This window comes from Ailuropoda melanoleuca, chromosome 3 (assembly GCF_002007445.2).
Source record: "Ailuropoda melanoleuca isolate Jingjing chromosome 3, ASM200744v2, whole genome shotgun sequence".
Classification (NCBI taxonomy): domain Eukaryota; kingdom Metazoa; phylum Chordata; class Mammalia; order Carnivora; family Ursidae; genus Ailuropoda; species Ailuropoda melanoleuca.
The window spans coordinates 142,523,876-142,538,494 of NC_048220.1; the positions used below are offsets into that span (position 1 = coordinate 142,523,876).

General features: G+C 49.7%; 1 protein-coding gene across 2 annotated transcripts in view; it reads right to left on the reverse strand.

The window, feature by feature from the left end:
- Nucleotides 1–14,619, reverse strand: part of TENT4A (terminal nucleotidyltransferase 4A) — a 45,954-nt gene that overhangs the window by 17,554 nt on the left and 13,781 nt on the right. For both annotated transcript variants that reach the window (XM_019803987.2, XM_011230093.3), the window contains exons 2-3: nucleotides 1,270–1,393; nucleotides 17–63 (exon numbers count right to left, since the gene is read on the reverse strand). In XM_019803987.2, coding sequence (XP_019659546.1) covers nucleotides 17–63; nucleotides 1,270–1,359 — 137 coding nt within the window. In that variant the 5' untranslated portion in view covers nucleotides 1,360–1,393. The remainder of the gene's footprint in view (nucleotides 1–16; nucleotides 64–1,269; nucleotides 1,394–14,619) is intronic.

The following is a 14,619-nucleotide window of genomic DNA, read 5'->3' on the forward strand; positions in this document are numbered from 1 at the left end:
TGGATCTGGTACTCACCTGGTTGGGAGATAGAGGCCTGTACTAAAGCTGCCAAATATCTGTACCTGAAAGAGAAGAGCGGCAGTCTCACAACACGGGACAATTAAAGCAGTCAGCCTTCCCCCGCTGCTCACTGAAGGGCCGCACTCCTACTCTGGGCAAAACAGACCTGCCCTGCGAGCTGGGACACGGGGTGGGGGCTGGGGGTGCAGCAAAGTACCATCAAACAAAATCCTCTTAACCTTTACGTTAAAGACCTACCCCAAAAAGGAATGTTTAAAAACCTGAATTAAGAGATGAAACAATTATTGGCCTTTCCCACAACTGCTCAAAGCTGACAAATTTTCAAACCTGTAGCTAAGGCTGAGGTGGGGCTTTGCCCCAGGACACTCAAGTTTAAAAACACAAATGTGGAATGTTTCAGAGAGGAAGGGGGTGGGGGACTGGGATAGGCTGGTGAAGGGTAGTAAGGAGGGCACATATTGCATGGAGCACTGGGTGTTATATGCAAACAATGAATCATGGAACATTACATCAAAAACTAAGGATGTACTGTATGGTGACTAACAAAACAAAAAATAAAAAACAAAAAACAAAAAAAATGTGGAATGTCATCACAGAATAGAAAGGGAATTGAGGGGTGGCCCCTGGCCTCTGCGAGCACGCATGCCCTCACCAGCCCAGCTCTCATCCATCCATCACTGGGTGGTCTCCAGTCACCATCACCAGTAGGGGAAGGTTGACTGATTAAGACAGGCACCCTGGGCCATCATCAACTTGGTCACAGGACATATGTCACTGCCTGTGCCAAGCACCCCAAAGGACCATGGCCCCCATCTCAAGGAACACACACTCACGCAAGGTAAAAGTGCTAAGTGACAACGTTCTTTCCAGGTCTACAAAAAGGAACATATGCTATGCATTGTGTAGCAAGGGCAAGGGGTAGAATTCCTAACCTCAAGGCGAGTTTAAAAAAAGAACAATAATCTCAGTACTCCAGAAACAAATTTCCTTTGTCCCATGGTCCCCACGCTCACCGGGAAGGCATGTGAAGCAGGGGTCACAGGCCCCCCACCCCGGGGCTGATCGGGAAAGTTCGGCGCAGGGCCTGAGAATGGGCAGGTCTCACAAACTCCCAGGTGCCGTCCCGCCGCCATCCCGGGGCCCGCCTGAGGAAGCCCTGCCTCGGTCCCACAAGGGCCGGGGACACCCTAGAACCCCGGCACTCACTGTCCCTGGTGTGACACAAGTACAGTAAAGAGTGAACCCACGTCAGCCGCTGGCCAAAGGTCTTTAACCACGGTTTCGATCCGCTTCACCACCTCCCGTCTCATGGCTGCTTCTTCAGGACAAGGGGACATGAAGTTATAAAAGTCAATGATTTCCTCATGAAGTCTGGCGGACAAAAGAGAAAACACAGTGGAGTTACTGCTACAGCCGAGCACGCGCGCTGCGGGGCGCGAACAGCGCGAACACGGCGACGGCTCCCCCGTCCTCCGCGAGCGGCGAGCGCGGGGTAAGAGGGAAGCCCCGCGGCAGACGACATCACAGCCCGCTGCAGTGGCACCGCCAGCCCATCGTGCGGGCGGGGATGGACGCTTCGGGCGCTGAGAGCCCCGTGCGCGACAGTCACTGCGGGGGCCCGCGCTAGGAAGCCCCTCCCTGGAGGCCTCCCGGTCCCCTGCGCAGACCCCAAGACGGGAAGGCCCTGCAGGCCGCCGAACCCCCGCCCCCGCCCGGGCCACCACTCAGCTATCCTCTCCTGAAGGCGCCAGCCACCCAGGAGGGCCCCGGGCCAGTGCGGGTGCAGCGCAAGTGTGTCCGGCCCTCTCTCTTCCTGCCAGAAATCCACCTGTAGCATTTCCTGCAGAAGACGGAGCTCCGAGAGCCACCTCGCTCCTCTGCCTCAGGGGCCCCCCTTGCGCTGTCCGCCGGCCCTGGGCGCAAAAGCCCGTCCTGCCGCAGGCCAGGGCTTGTGGAGCTCACGTTCAGGGCCAAGGATCTACCCTGAAGACTCCTTTTGTGGGACGGAAAGACTGTCATCCTCGGTCAGTCTGAAGGATGAATTCTAGGGGGCAAGTAATCTAATCCTGGGAATTAAAAGAAATCAAATTCACCTGCTTCCACTCTAAGTTTGATTAATAAAGCAAAGAGAAGACAAAATAAAATCTGCTCAATAATAATTACGTTAGCTCAATAGCTAGCAAAATAGTCCACATACCAGAAGAGAATACTTCTCAACAGGACCGACTAGTGTCTGGTGACAAAGGCAAGGGGCATCCATCCTACCACCTCACGTATTCTTAAGCCCTTCTCTAAAGGCTGCCTTCCATGGTCTCGCCTGAAGTGCTGCCTCACACCCCCAAATCCGCCAGCAGCAACCATTCCGAACACTACACAGCAGGTCTGAAGGCACCTGGAGGCTACTACAAGCACGCACGGGACTCGAGGAGGACATCAGTCCTCAACACCCTTGTTCTCAGTACATCTGTAATAGCAATGAGGCTATCACTGGAACTTAAAGTTTATTGTGTTTAATTTTTTAGAAAATCCAGAAAAGACAATCTCATGATGGTGACTGAGCCAGCCACGAGTCCAGTTTTTAATATATAAGTAATACAACATTAAAATCCAGCAATTTTTCCAAAGTATCTACCAAACTCCAAGGTTTGGGGAGTAAGCGTTCTATCACTTCAACAGTTATTAAGCACCAACAGCACCGTAAGGCATCAAATCATGGCCCTGCGAGCAGCTCAGCACGCCTGTTTAAGTTTGAGATGTTACCTAAAATTTGCCATCGACTGGCCACATTGTTAACAGGACTCAATACATCAGGTTAGCAGGTCAGTGCTCACACCAGGGAAGAGCCACAGACGACCCTCCCTGTAGGCAAGAACATCTTGGGGGGTCTCCTGTGTCAGTCACTGCCACGGTGGAGAACTGTCTGGAAGGCAGCACGGAGCTCTTCTGGAGAAGAGGCTGTGGCGCTGAACATAGGTGAGAAATAGGTCCATGGGAAGCACAAGGAGCGCATGCTCTCCTACAACTCTTAGTACTGTTCTGATAACAGAAGTATAAAATTGAGGCAGAATAACAAAGATACAGGCCTAATTAATTAAACAATATAGGCCCAAAGTCATCGAAGAATACCAAAGCTAGCATGCTAAAATTCTATCCGTACCCCACAAATTTAATACGTTAAAACATCTTGTACACAGGGCATACTGATTTGCCCAACTGTCACCTGCAGAGCAGAATGTACCATCAACTCTCTTTCAGGCTGCGTGCATCTGAAGTAACAACATAAAACTGCCTCCACCCCAGCTTCCCAGGACTCCTGCCCTCAGTGACCCTCAATGCACCAGGGAAGGAAGGAGCATAAAGGGAACCCTTGCTGCCAGTCTACACAGACACAATCCGATCAGTGTGACACAGTGTCAGTTTTATCTGACGTCTGTTGACCTGCTTGTGACATAAGAAGGGGCTGCCGAGCATTTCTCCCCCGCCCGTATTTCAGGAGAGATGTACAATGAGGTCAAGGTGTGCCCACGCTCCCAGAGCAGGAAGTAATACCAAGCGCAACACACAGGCCTCCTGATTTCAAGTGTCCCATTGCACCAGTAAGATACACTAACAACACACCTATCTGAAATGCGTATTCAACCGGGCCTAAAAGTGACCTGCTGTAACAAATATTAGACAGGAAGAATATTTTTGCTTTTGCCTTCTGGGACCAGAAGGGGTACTTCCGGCCAACTGGCTGGACGAGAAGCCCCCGCTAGCCCTTCCTCAAGGCTAGCATGGTTCGGTGAGGCACTGGGTGACTTCTGGAGCTGCCCCAAGGCCATGGCGCTCTGGGGTGTGAGGGCACCATTGGCCCAGAAAGACACAGGAAGGTCTAACCGTCATGCTATCTGGGCAATCTCCAGGAGCCCCCTCGGCTGCCTGCTCCTACTTAGTGGGCTCCTCATGGAACCCTCCAACAAGTGCGGAAGCACCAAGGACTAGTGAGGGGCAGGGGACTTGAGCAGGGAGGAGACCACCCTGACCACCCCGGGAAGAACCCACACTGGACAGGGAAGGCAGCACCCCTGCAGCACCCCTGCCCCTCCCTCACTCTTCTCCGAGCCCTTCCCAAGCCTGGTGCGGGGCTCACGGCTCACTGCCTGATCCCAGCACCAGAGCAGTGCTTGCTCATGGCCAGCATCTGGCCAATGTGAATGCATGAATACGTTTTGGTTAAATATTTCACTTATGAGCCTGTCATTTAAGATCTACATTCCCATAAAATACATCCCAACTTCACATCCCAAACAGAGCTAAACAGTTTGCATGACTTTACTCAATATTAATGCTATGTGTAGTTCTCATCATTTGAAGAAGCTACATTGTATGTTTCTGACAACATACTTTCATAATTAAGTGCTATCAACCACATGCCCAACTGCAGGCATCAGCTACAACCTAGGTCATTTTATGAGTCTACGACTTCCGATCCTGAATATACCCACGTGTTCAATTCTCCAAAGACGTTCACAGTTATGTCCATAATCATTTACGTCCACATGATCATTACTGCTCAGAAACAAACACGAGGATGCTCACTCTTCTCACATATCAAAACCTCAAAGGCATTTCACAGCGGACAAGAGATCTACATAAAACCACACGGAAGTCTCCTTCTCCACAGTTAGTTGCTGCCTCATAGATCTCAATGTCAGCCCACCAGCAGTTGGTCTCCGAACCTACCATGAAATTTCCTATGTTGTGACCATCATAGAAAAATCTCCTCTACAATAGATCACAGAGGTGGCATCTCAAAACCAGCAGGAAACTGTGATTATTTAACGAGAGGCTCTGGGACACCGCCTCATGTGGCAGAAGCCGGCTGTCTACCAGGATGCTGACGGGCCCCTCCCACAGCCTCAGGTGGCCAGGGAGCCCTGGTGGGGGCTGGCAACACACTTCCTCAGAAGGTTTCTTAAGGGAAGAAAGGCCCACACGACCCCGAGAAAGGCCCCCAGTGTGGAGCAAGGAAGGTAGGCAACACAGAGGGATAAAAGCCCATGATGTAGACTGGACCACCAACGTTCCATTACTTCTGTTTTCTGTAGCCAAACCAAATCCTGATACAGGAAACTAAAGACAATGGTGTTAAGACTCCTACCTTGTTCTACGCTTGAAAACATAATACAGGTGCAGAGTTGAATTTTTCGGGTAAAAAAAAAAGTCAAAGAAGAAAAAACCCACAGGGAACCATCCACTATTTTGGACTTGGAGGAGGCTTTTCCAGACTCCAAACTAAAATGACAACCACAACACAAAGACTGAAGAACTTTATCCAAAGCACGCTGAGTGTAAACAAATCAAAAAGCACATGACAAGCGCACATGGCAAAAATATGACAAATTAAGGCTCTCACAAAGACCAAGCCCTGGCCTACTCTGGGGTCAGCTGACAATTTATCAATTCCAGGAACCTGTGATAGGAGACCGTGAAACACGCACAGGAATCCGCAGCGCGTGCTCACTGCAGAACCTCTGGCCGTAAGACATGGTCCCACGCGAGACATTGTCCACTCATTAAAAACAAGGAGGATGTGTATGCGCTGATAAGGAAAGATCCCTACGACAGCCGGCAGCAGCAGAGACAAATAAAGACACGGCCCCACTTCCATATGATTGTCTGGCGCATATATTCACCAAATACATGGAAAGATCTAAAAGGCCACATGCCAACACCCACAGCGTTTCCCACCCGGGAGGGCAGGATGGGCTGGCATGAGAATACTCCACTTTCTACTCCAGTTACTTCTATACTGCTTGAGGATTTTTTGGGTTTTTTTACAAGAATGTGCTCATCATATAAATTTTAAAAATTACCAGGAAAAAATCAACTGCATTTTAGATGACAAGACTGTGTTTTTTATATTGTTTTTGCTGATGTGCATTTTCTCATTTTAATGGCGAATATAGATTCCTTAAAAAAAAAAAAAACCAGGGGCACCTGGGTGGCACAGCGGTTAAGCGTCTGCCTTTGGCTCAGGGCATGATCCCAGCGTTTTGGGATCGAGCCTCACATCAGGCTCCTCTGCTATGAGCCTGCTTCTTCCTCTCCCACTCCTCCTGCTTGTGTTCCCTCTCTCGCTGGCTGTCTCTGTCGAATAAATAAAACAAAATCTTAAAAAAAAAAAAACCAGGGGCGCCTGGGTGGCGCAGTCATTAAGCGTCTGCCTTTGGCTCAGGGCGTGATCCCAGCGTTTTGGGATCGAGCCTCACATCAGGCTCCTGTGCTGGGAGCCTGCTTCTTCCTCTCCCACTCCCCCTGCTTGTGTTCCCTCTCTCGCTGGCTGTCTCTGTCGAATAAATAAAACAAAATCTTAAAAAAAAAAAACAAAACGAAGGAGAAGATCGAGTTAGGCTTCCAAACCCCTGACGCCTCTTCCCATCCGCCTCACCCAAGGCGGTGTGCTCTCAGAGCAAAGCTGGCTTGCGTGGGTCCGGGTTCACGAACAGGCCCTGGGCACAGACAGCTTCAGAGCACACAGGTAGCCAGTCAGCCACAGGGAGGGGACAGGAGAGCCATGTGCTCTCCGGCAGGGTGCAGCCGACACAGTTTGCTGTGGGGATGGACGTGCTCTGCATGGGGCCACTGAGCACCTGAGCCAGGCTACTGCAACTGAGGATGTGGATTTTTAATCTGACTTAATTTAAACCTAAATAGCCCTATGTGACTTAGTGGCCCATCTCAGGCAGCTCTGGCTGCTTCTCCCTCAACTTCCCTGAGACAGGCAAAACCTAACGGGAAGCAGACAGGGCAGCCCCATGAGAGCACACTCCTTGAGCTTCTCCAGAACTGGACGCGCGGGCTCCGTCTTCTCCCCCAGGTCCTCCCTTGTCTCATCCTGGCAGGCCTGGCAGCCCACAGTAACAGAAGCGGCTCCCCTGCAGATAGGCTCACTTGTGGGGCTCCACCATCCGCACACCCTCCCAACAGGAGGCCAAGTGGATTAAAAACACACTATTGCGGGGCGCCTGGGTGGCACAGCGGTTAAGCGTCTGCCTTCGGCTCAGGGCGTGATCCCGGCGTTATGGGATCGAGCCCCACATCAGGCTCCTCCGCTATGAGCCTGCTTCTTCCTCTCCCACTCCCCCTGGCTTGTGTTCCCTCTCTTGCTGGCTGTCTCTATCTCTGTCAAATAAATAAATAAAATCTTTAAAAAAAAAAAAAACACACACACACACTATTGCAAACAATGCTGCAATAAACACAGGGGTGCACCTATCTTTTCAAAGTACTGTTTTCATTTGCTTTGGGTAAATACCCAGTAAAATTACTGGATGATATCGTAGTTCTGTATTTAATTTTCTGAGGAACCTCCATACTGTATTTCAGTGGCTACACCAATTCACCTTCCCACCGAAAGTGCAGAAGGGTTTTTTCTGCACATCCTCGCCAACACCTGTTAATCTTGTCTTTTTGATACTAGCCATTCTGACAGGCATGAGGTCCTAGCTCATCGTGGTTTTGATTTGCTTTTCCCTGACGATGACTGATGCTGGGCATCTTTTCATGTGTCTGATGGCCATCTGTACAGTCAGTATATGGAAATAACCCAAGTGTCCACTGATGGATGAATGGATAAGGATGTGGCAAACTTACACAATGGAGTCTTACTCAACCACAGCAAAAAATGAAATCTTGCCATCTGTAACCACATGGTTGGCCCTAAAGGGTGTTATGCAAAGTGAAGTCAGACAAAGACAAATAAAATACAATTTCACTTACATGTAGAATTTACAGAACAAGCAAACAACAAAGCCCAGAAACGGACTCATAAATACAGGGAAGAACCACGGCTGCCCAAAGGGGCAGGGGGTAGGGGACTGAGGAAATAAGCGAGGGGCATTAAAAGATACAAACTTCCAATTATAAAATAAGTCACAGGAGATGACAAGTACAACATGGGGAATGCGGTCCATGTGCAGGGAAAGGTGGTGCTACACTCATCTGTGGGGAGCGCTGCATGATGAACGGAACTGCTCCATCAGTGTCCCACGCCTGGAAGCAAGGTGACAGGGTATGACAACTACACCTCTATTAAAAACAAACAAGACACCTTCCAATAGGTCTTGGAACTCTTTCCCAAACTTCCTCTAAAATCCTGGGGCTAAATGCGGACAAAAAAAAGCCATGTCTGTCAAAGCCTAACATTGTAATTCTTGATGTAATTTAAACACATACTTACTGCTACATTTACAAATCTACACTTTAATGGCTTAACAAGAGGTTGGTAACAATGGTGCCTGATTGGGGCATTTTCCAAAGAAACTGATGTAATTATGGAATTGAGCAAAGACTATTCTTCCATCTTCACTAGAAGGCACTGACGTGTCTGAAACTGGAATGCAATTTTCAATCAATGGCTGGGCATCAGATCAGTTCAAAATTAAACGTTTTTCCTCCGTCATGGTACATTTCACAATCGTGCATCTTTTTAGGTCAGTTGAGCTCTACAGGAAGTTGTCTACACAAAGTTTTTATTTCTGACCCACAAAACCGACAATTTCAAATGGTTCAACTTTCTGCATGTGATGCCACCTCAGATTCAACAAAATACAAGATTAGAAGTTGACCGCACGGCATCTTGGGGAGGCAACAAGAGAAGAGAGCCAGGACCCAGGCAGTGTGAGACCCACTCTGCCGCTCTCCAGCCGCAGAGCCGTGAATCAAGTGAGGAACCTCTGCCTGGTGCAACCCTCCTGCTAAGGCAAGAAGCCAAGCGCGCACACCGCCCGGGGCCGGGAGACAGAGGCGCTTCCGCTGCTTCGTGGTGGCCCTTCAGCCTCTTCGGAAGCAGGTCACCAACTTGGGCACGTGCGACGGGAAAGGAGGTCTGCTGCCCTGTGTGCGAGAGGAGGGCTGAGAGCCGGGGGGGAGCAGACCGGGCCCAACTCCGACGGCCCGTCTCTGAGAAGCGGAATGCGGACACTCCAGCACGACGACGGCCGGTACGGTTCAGGTGCAACTCTGAGATTCCATCTGGAGGAATCTCACACTGACACACCACAGCGGGGCGAGCCCTCAATGATTCATTTTCTGGGTATTCTGAGATGGAAATGGTGAGACCAGTTTGCCATAAATTTCAGTTTTAATCATGAAAGTACTGGACTTCTGAAGCATTATTTTCCAGTATACTTTTACACTAAATACTAGAATATTAGAAAATAAAGTTCTGTGATAAATGAAAAAGACGTTTCTCATCTACAACTGCTCTCTTACGAGAGTCCAACCCCATTCAAAAGGTAATGACTGCTCAATTTTTAGTACATTCCCCAAATTAATTTCTGCTTTTAGTACCAAATGATGAAGGTCAGCAACATTTTAGTGTCTATCTTATGAGCACCTGGTATACGGTTGCTGTAAGTATTTATGAAACCCAACTCCATGGGCTATTTTAGAAGGTGACAGATGTGTTATTCAGTCAGCAAACCAAACTACCTGATTTCACAGCTAACAGAGCTACTGATGAACACAGATGAGCCACCGCAGGAGGATTTCTGGTTTTAGAGCCTGAGCTGGTGGGGTTCCACGGTTCTCAACTTTGTCTAACTCTGAATCAGAGCCAGGGAAGGGGGGCTGGTTCTGCAGATACTACAGGTGAGCACCTCCCTCACTGGGGGGATTTGGGTGCCCAGCCCCAGGCAGAGCCAGCCCCCTACCCCTATCTCAGCCCCAGCACTATCTGCAAGTGGCCCAAAGGTGACTTCTCTGTACCCACCGAGGACAGGTGGACACGCTGCAGCAGGTAAAGGACACAAAGAAACAGGCCCAAAGTGAAGACCACGAAGTGTATTTTAAATAAAACAGCGTGGGAAGAAAGGGGGCAAAGGAAACACGCCTGACAGTGAAGGATGCTGGCCTGTGAGGAGAGCAGCACAGGTGAGTTCACCTCCCTAGATTTTAAACCCCATTGTTTCTTCTAAGGAAAGCAATGGTCAGGGCAGATTTTATGCATCGTTTTCTTAGGGAAACAGGGAAGGCAGATGACCACGTGCTCGGCCTCCAACACGGCCTCCAGCTTTTAGCACCTGAACCTCTAAATACGACCTGTGCTCTAAGGGGTCACCCACCACGTTGGACTTTCTCAGCTCCCTGAGACCTTAAACCCTAACCACTAGTTCCCAGGTCCCCTGTCCCCACGGTCCCCGTCCGTACTGTTAGCCAAGGTCCCAGCTGACCCATAACATTCCCCCACAAACCTGGTCAACTCCAAATACTAGGGGAAAATCAAGCTTTCCATTACAATGGAAAACGCAATAGAAAATACTAAAAACTATCTTCCACTGTTAAATTATTCCATCTCCCCTCCCCACCAACTCTTCTTAAAACCTTTCAAAAGCCTTAAAAAGCCAGTGGTTTCTCAGAAATTGAAGCTCCTTCCCCTTGGCTCCACAACAGTCACGGTCTAAATTTTTGCCCAAAACAATGCCTTAGTGAAACCATTTGGAGTTAACCACTGGAGTGGTATGGACTTTAAAGCTTGCGCTAATGGACACGAAGTGGGATGAAGGACTCAGGCCCCACCCTGCCGCACAGACTGTGAAGAGGCAGGTGCAGACTCAGACCCTAACTAGAAAGAACGGGCTGCTGAGCCCATGGCAAGTGCAGACATCCATGCAGGAATGGCTGAATATTTTATTTTCAGGTGTGAACAAGCCTCTTTAAATTACCCATGTATTGATACAGTTAATGAATTAATTATAAATCATTTTTAATTGTTACAAGGAAATTAATACCTGCACCAATTGCTTAGAACACCTTGAGGAAGACCTTCAAAAGTCTTTAAAATAAAAGCTCAAAAATCAAAGGAAAACAACTGAAACTACAAATTAGAACCCAGTGTGTTTCCAGAATGTTCCCTTACTTAGGTTGTTAAAGTGGCAGCTGCCCCGCCAGGCTTTGAAGGCTTTGAACAAAGCTACCCTTGCAAGAGCTTTTAACATGTTAACGGGAAGAGTGAGGCCCTTAGGAGAAGGGGCTACAAGGGGAGGAGGCTGAGAGCAACAGATAGGAAGAGGAGGATACCTCCCTGGGGGAGGATTAGGCAGGGTGGGCTGGGAGGGCACAGTTGCTGTGGGGCAGGCCAAGGCCAACCTGGACTTTAGAAGCTTAAATCATCTAAGCGTTCACAAAACAGCCAGGTCAGAAGGGCTCTACAGTTTGGAATCATCAATGCTACTGTAACTCTGGTCTATGCACATTCAGCTCCCAGTAAAAGTGAGCTCTCCATTCCCTTCCCTCCAAGACCCCTCCTAGGATCGGTCACTTTGACTCCTGGTGCAGGCAGATGTTTGAGGGAGTTTCAGAACCCAAACTGAAGGCCAACAAAGGAAATGACACTCTTCCGCCTTAGCGAAGCAAACCCAAGCATGCTGCAAGTGCAAGAAAAGGCCCTGGGGCCACTCAGAAGCCAGAGAACCACAGCAGTCTTCTCTTCTCCTCAGGACAGAAAGCAAGAACTCAAATACCAGCAGCTTATAATTAACCCATGAGAAACGTTCTTAATTTAATGCACTTCTTCTGAATCTACCGTTAGAAAAGAAAGGACGTTCAGACATGGCTTCTAGAGAAACTCCAGTGAAACACCTGGGAGCTTCCTACAGACCAGAATGAAGCTAACCCAGCATTTCACAACCTGAGTCAATAGTCCAGTGATGGGGTTAGTACTACTCAGAAACACTTTGCATTATAACCCCCAAAATCACCCCATGCTGCAGGGACCAGCTGGAGAAAAACCGCTTGCTTAGCACAACCCATCATGGGGCAGAAATGACCAAAGGACTCAGTCTCCTGACACTGGTGTCCTAGAGAGCCTACAATGCAGTCCAGGACCTTCAAGCCTGTGGATGAGCTCACAGCCAGGAGAGCTGCTTGGGGGGCAAGGAGGGGCCAAGAAGGCACCTCACTGTGCTGGCTTTCTCCTGGGCTGGCTCAGGCCACCTGCCACCAAGCCATGCATGGCAGCCACAGCACAATTACCAACCACTGCAGCCACCTGTAGGGTGCTCAGAGGGAACCACATGGCTACATCGAAAAGCCAGGGTCCAGAACATTGTGTGCTAGCTCAAGTAGCTGCACCATTTTTGAAATGAAAACAGCTGTAAGTCCTGTCATCTTTCCAGAGATCCCTACGCTCGATGGGAAGGTGAACTGGGGTAATCTTGTGAGAAAGACTTGTAAGATCTGAAAACATTAATGTTCTGGAATGCCACACAGTACCACCCACATTACCAGCATTTTCATTAGAGCAGTCTTCAAAGCAAATACTACTGTCTCCATTTCACAGATGAGAAAACTAAGTATTCATCAGGCAGGCGGTAACCACCAGAAACACACAGCCAAGACTCAGAGCCGTCGTAGCTCTGGAACTTGGGTGTTTAGCCACAAAGCTGGGAAGCCACACTCAGGTGACCCGACTTACAGAAACATGTGCAGAAACTCACTGTGGGTCCCTTTATAAAGAGTGGAAAGTTGTAAATAGAACTCTATTTAGAGAATCACGTATATCCATATATTTTTAAATTGTTTAAAAGAGCTTTTCAATGACCAGAGGAACCACTTATCTTGAATTAGACTTAAATACGAGATGACACCTGTGCTATTTAGTTAGGGTAGCATTAAAACCACAGAAAGAAATACACTCAAATGTCAGCAGAACAATTATGGGTAATTTCTCCTCTGTATTTTCACAAATCTCTTCAATAAGTACGCTACTGCTTTGATAATCATAACCCGCCCCCCCCCCCGGAAAAAAGCATCACTTCAGCTTCGTTAATTGACACTAACTTCACCTCCAAAGGTTACAGGGCAGATGGCTCTGTGCTCGTGTGAAGTCTCTGCTCTCCTGCCTCTACGTTAGGGGCACAGCAGCAGGGAGGGGCGTTTTCTTCTGGCTTCACCCCAGCCCACGAGTGAGCCAGCTGGCGACGTGGAGGCCCGGGGGGGCCCAATGGCGGCTCAGCATCGAGGTCCAGCTGGCTATAGGCCCCTTCAGCCCTGAAGTTCTGGCTCTAGTGCCACCCACGCCACTGGCTCAGGAAGTGACTCCGGGCTACGGCATATGCTCCCCCCACCAGACAGGTTCCTAGAAACACTACCCCACAATCCCAGAAAATCCTCTGCAGATGTGGAAGAACGAGCCCAGAGGAGACTTGTCTGAGGAAGGGGGTGTTCTCTCAAGTACCCCAACTCTCTCTGGCCACACCACACCAGGTACAGCGAACAGGCCTTCTCTACGGTGCCTGCTCTCATCACAGGCCCTGCTGCTGAAGGGCTGTGCTGAGTAAAATTCTGAGGCTACATTTAGACTCAACAGAAAAAAAGCCCACAATTCATTGGTGAGTGTATCATATCAATATTCTTCTTCTTAGCTGACATTTACCACCCGCTGGCTCTGTCCAGCCACTGCAGGACGCACGTCACTGAGCAAGATCCTGGTAAGCACCATCATCACCCTTCTTACAGAAGGCTCAGCAGCTGGACCACCTGCCAGAGGAGCGTGTCTCGCATGAGGAGCTCAGGCAGGGCAGCACCTCTACTGTCTGCTCACACTGCTCAAAGCACTCCCTGGAGCCTCCCCCTTCCCACCAACCCCCTCCATCCCCATCTGCTTCCTGCAGACCTCTAGAACTTCCACACTCCACCACCACCTCCTTCAGCTGCTCCGTTCCCACCGGCTGCCCGCCTAGCCTTGACCACTCAGTAGGTATCAGATGCCAGACACGGAGAGTCTTACTACCGGTGCTGTTGTCCCAATGGGACAGGTCGTCCAGTGCCAACAGAGGACGCGATGATCACCGAGACTGGAAAAGCAAGCACCTGGGAGAGCCTGTGTCCAGTTCCGTGTGGCCCGCAGACATGCACACATGAAAAGCAAATGCATGATAGTTAAAAGCTGTATTAGTTTTTACTCTTCCAGCGGTGTAAATTGAACTTTACATATACACATACTGGATACGGCAAAGTGAGACAGCTTCATGACAGTAGACTTTCCAGATCTGTTAATGCACTAGTGTGTGGGATGGCCCTGGCTCTTGTGAGGCGCTGGCTTTGGGCAGGTGATGAGTGCCCACACTGTGTGCATGTCTGCGGGCCACACGGAACTGGACACAGGCTCTCCCAGGTGCTTGCTTTTCCAGTCTCGGTGATCATCGCGTCCTCTGTCAGGGGCACTGGACGACCTGTCCCATTGGGACAACAGCACCGGTAGTAAGACTCTCCGTGTCTGGCATCTGATACCTACTGAGTGGTCAAGGCTAGGCGGGCAGCCGGTGGGAACGGAGCAGCTGAAGGAGGTGGTGGTGGAGTGTGGAAGTTCTAGAGGTCTGCAGGAAGCAGATGGGGATGGAGGGGGTTGGTGGGAAGGGGGAGGCTCCAGGGAGTGCTTTGAGCAGTGTGAGCAGACAGTAGAGGGGCTGCCCTGCCTGAGCTCTTCATGCGAGACACGCACCTCTGGTAGGTGGTCCAGCTGCTGAGCCTTCTGAGTCTGGGAGCAGGGCGAGGGCAGCATGGTGAGGAGAGACGATAACCAAATGAACCAGAAAAAGCAGAGTGCACTC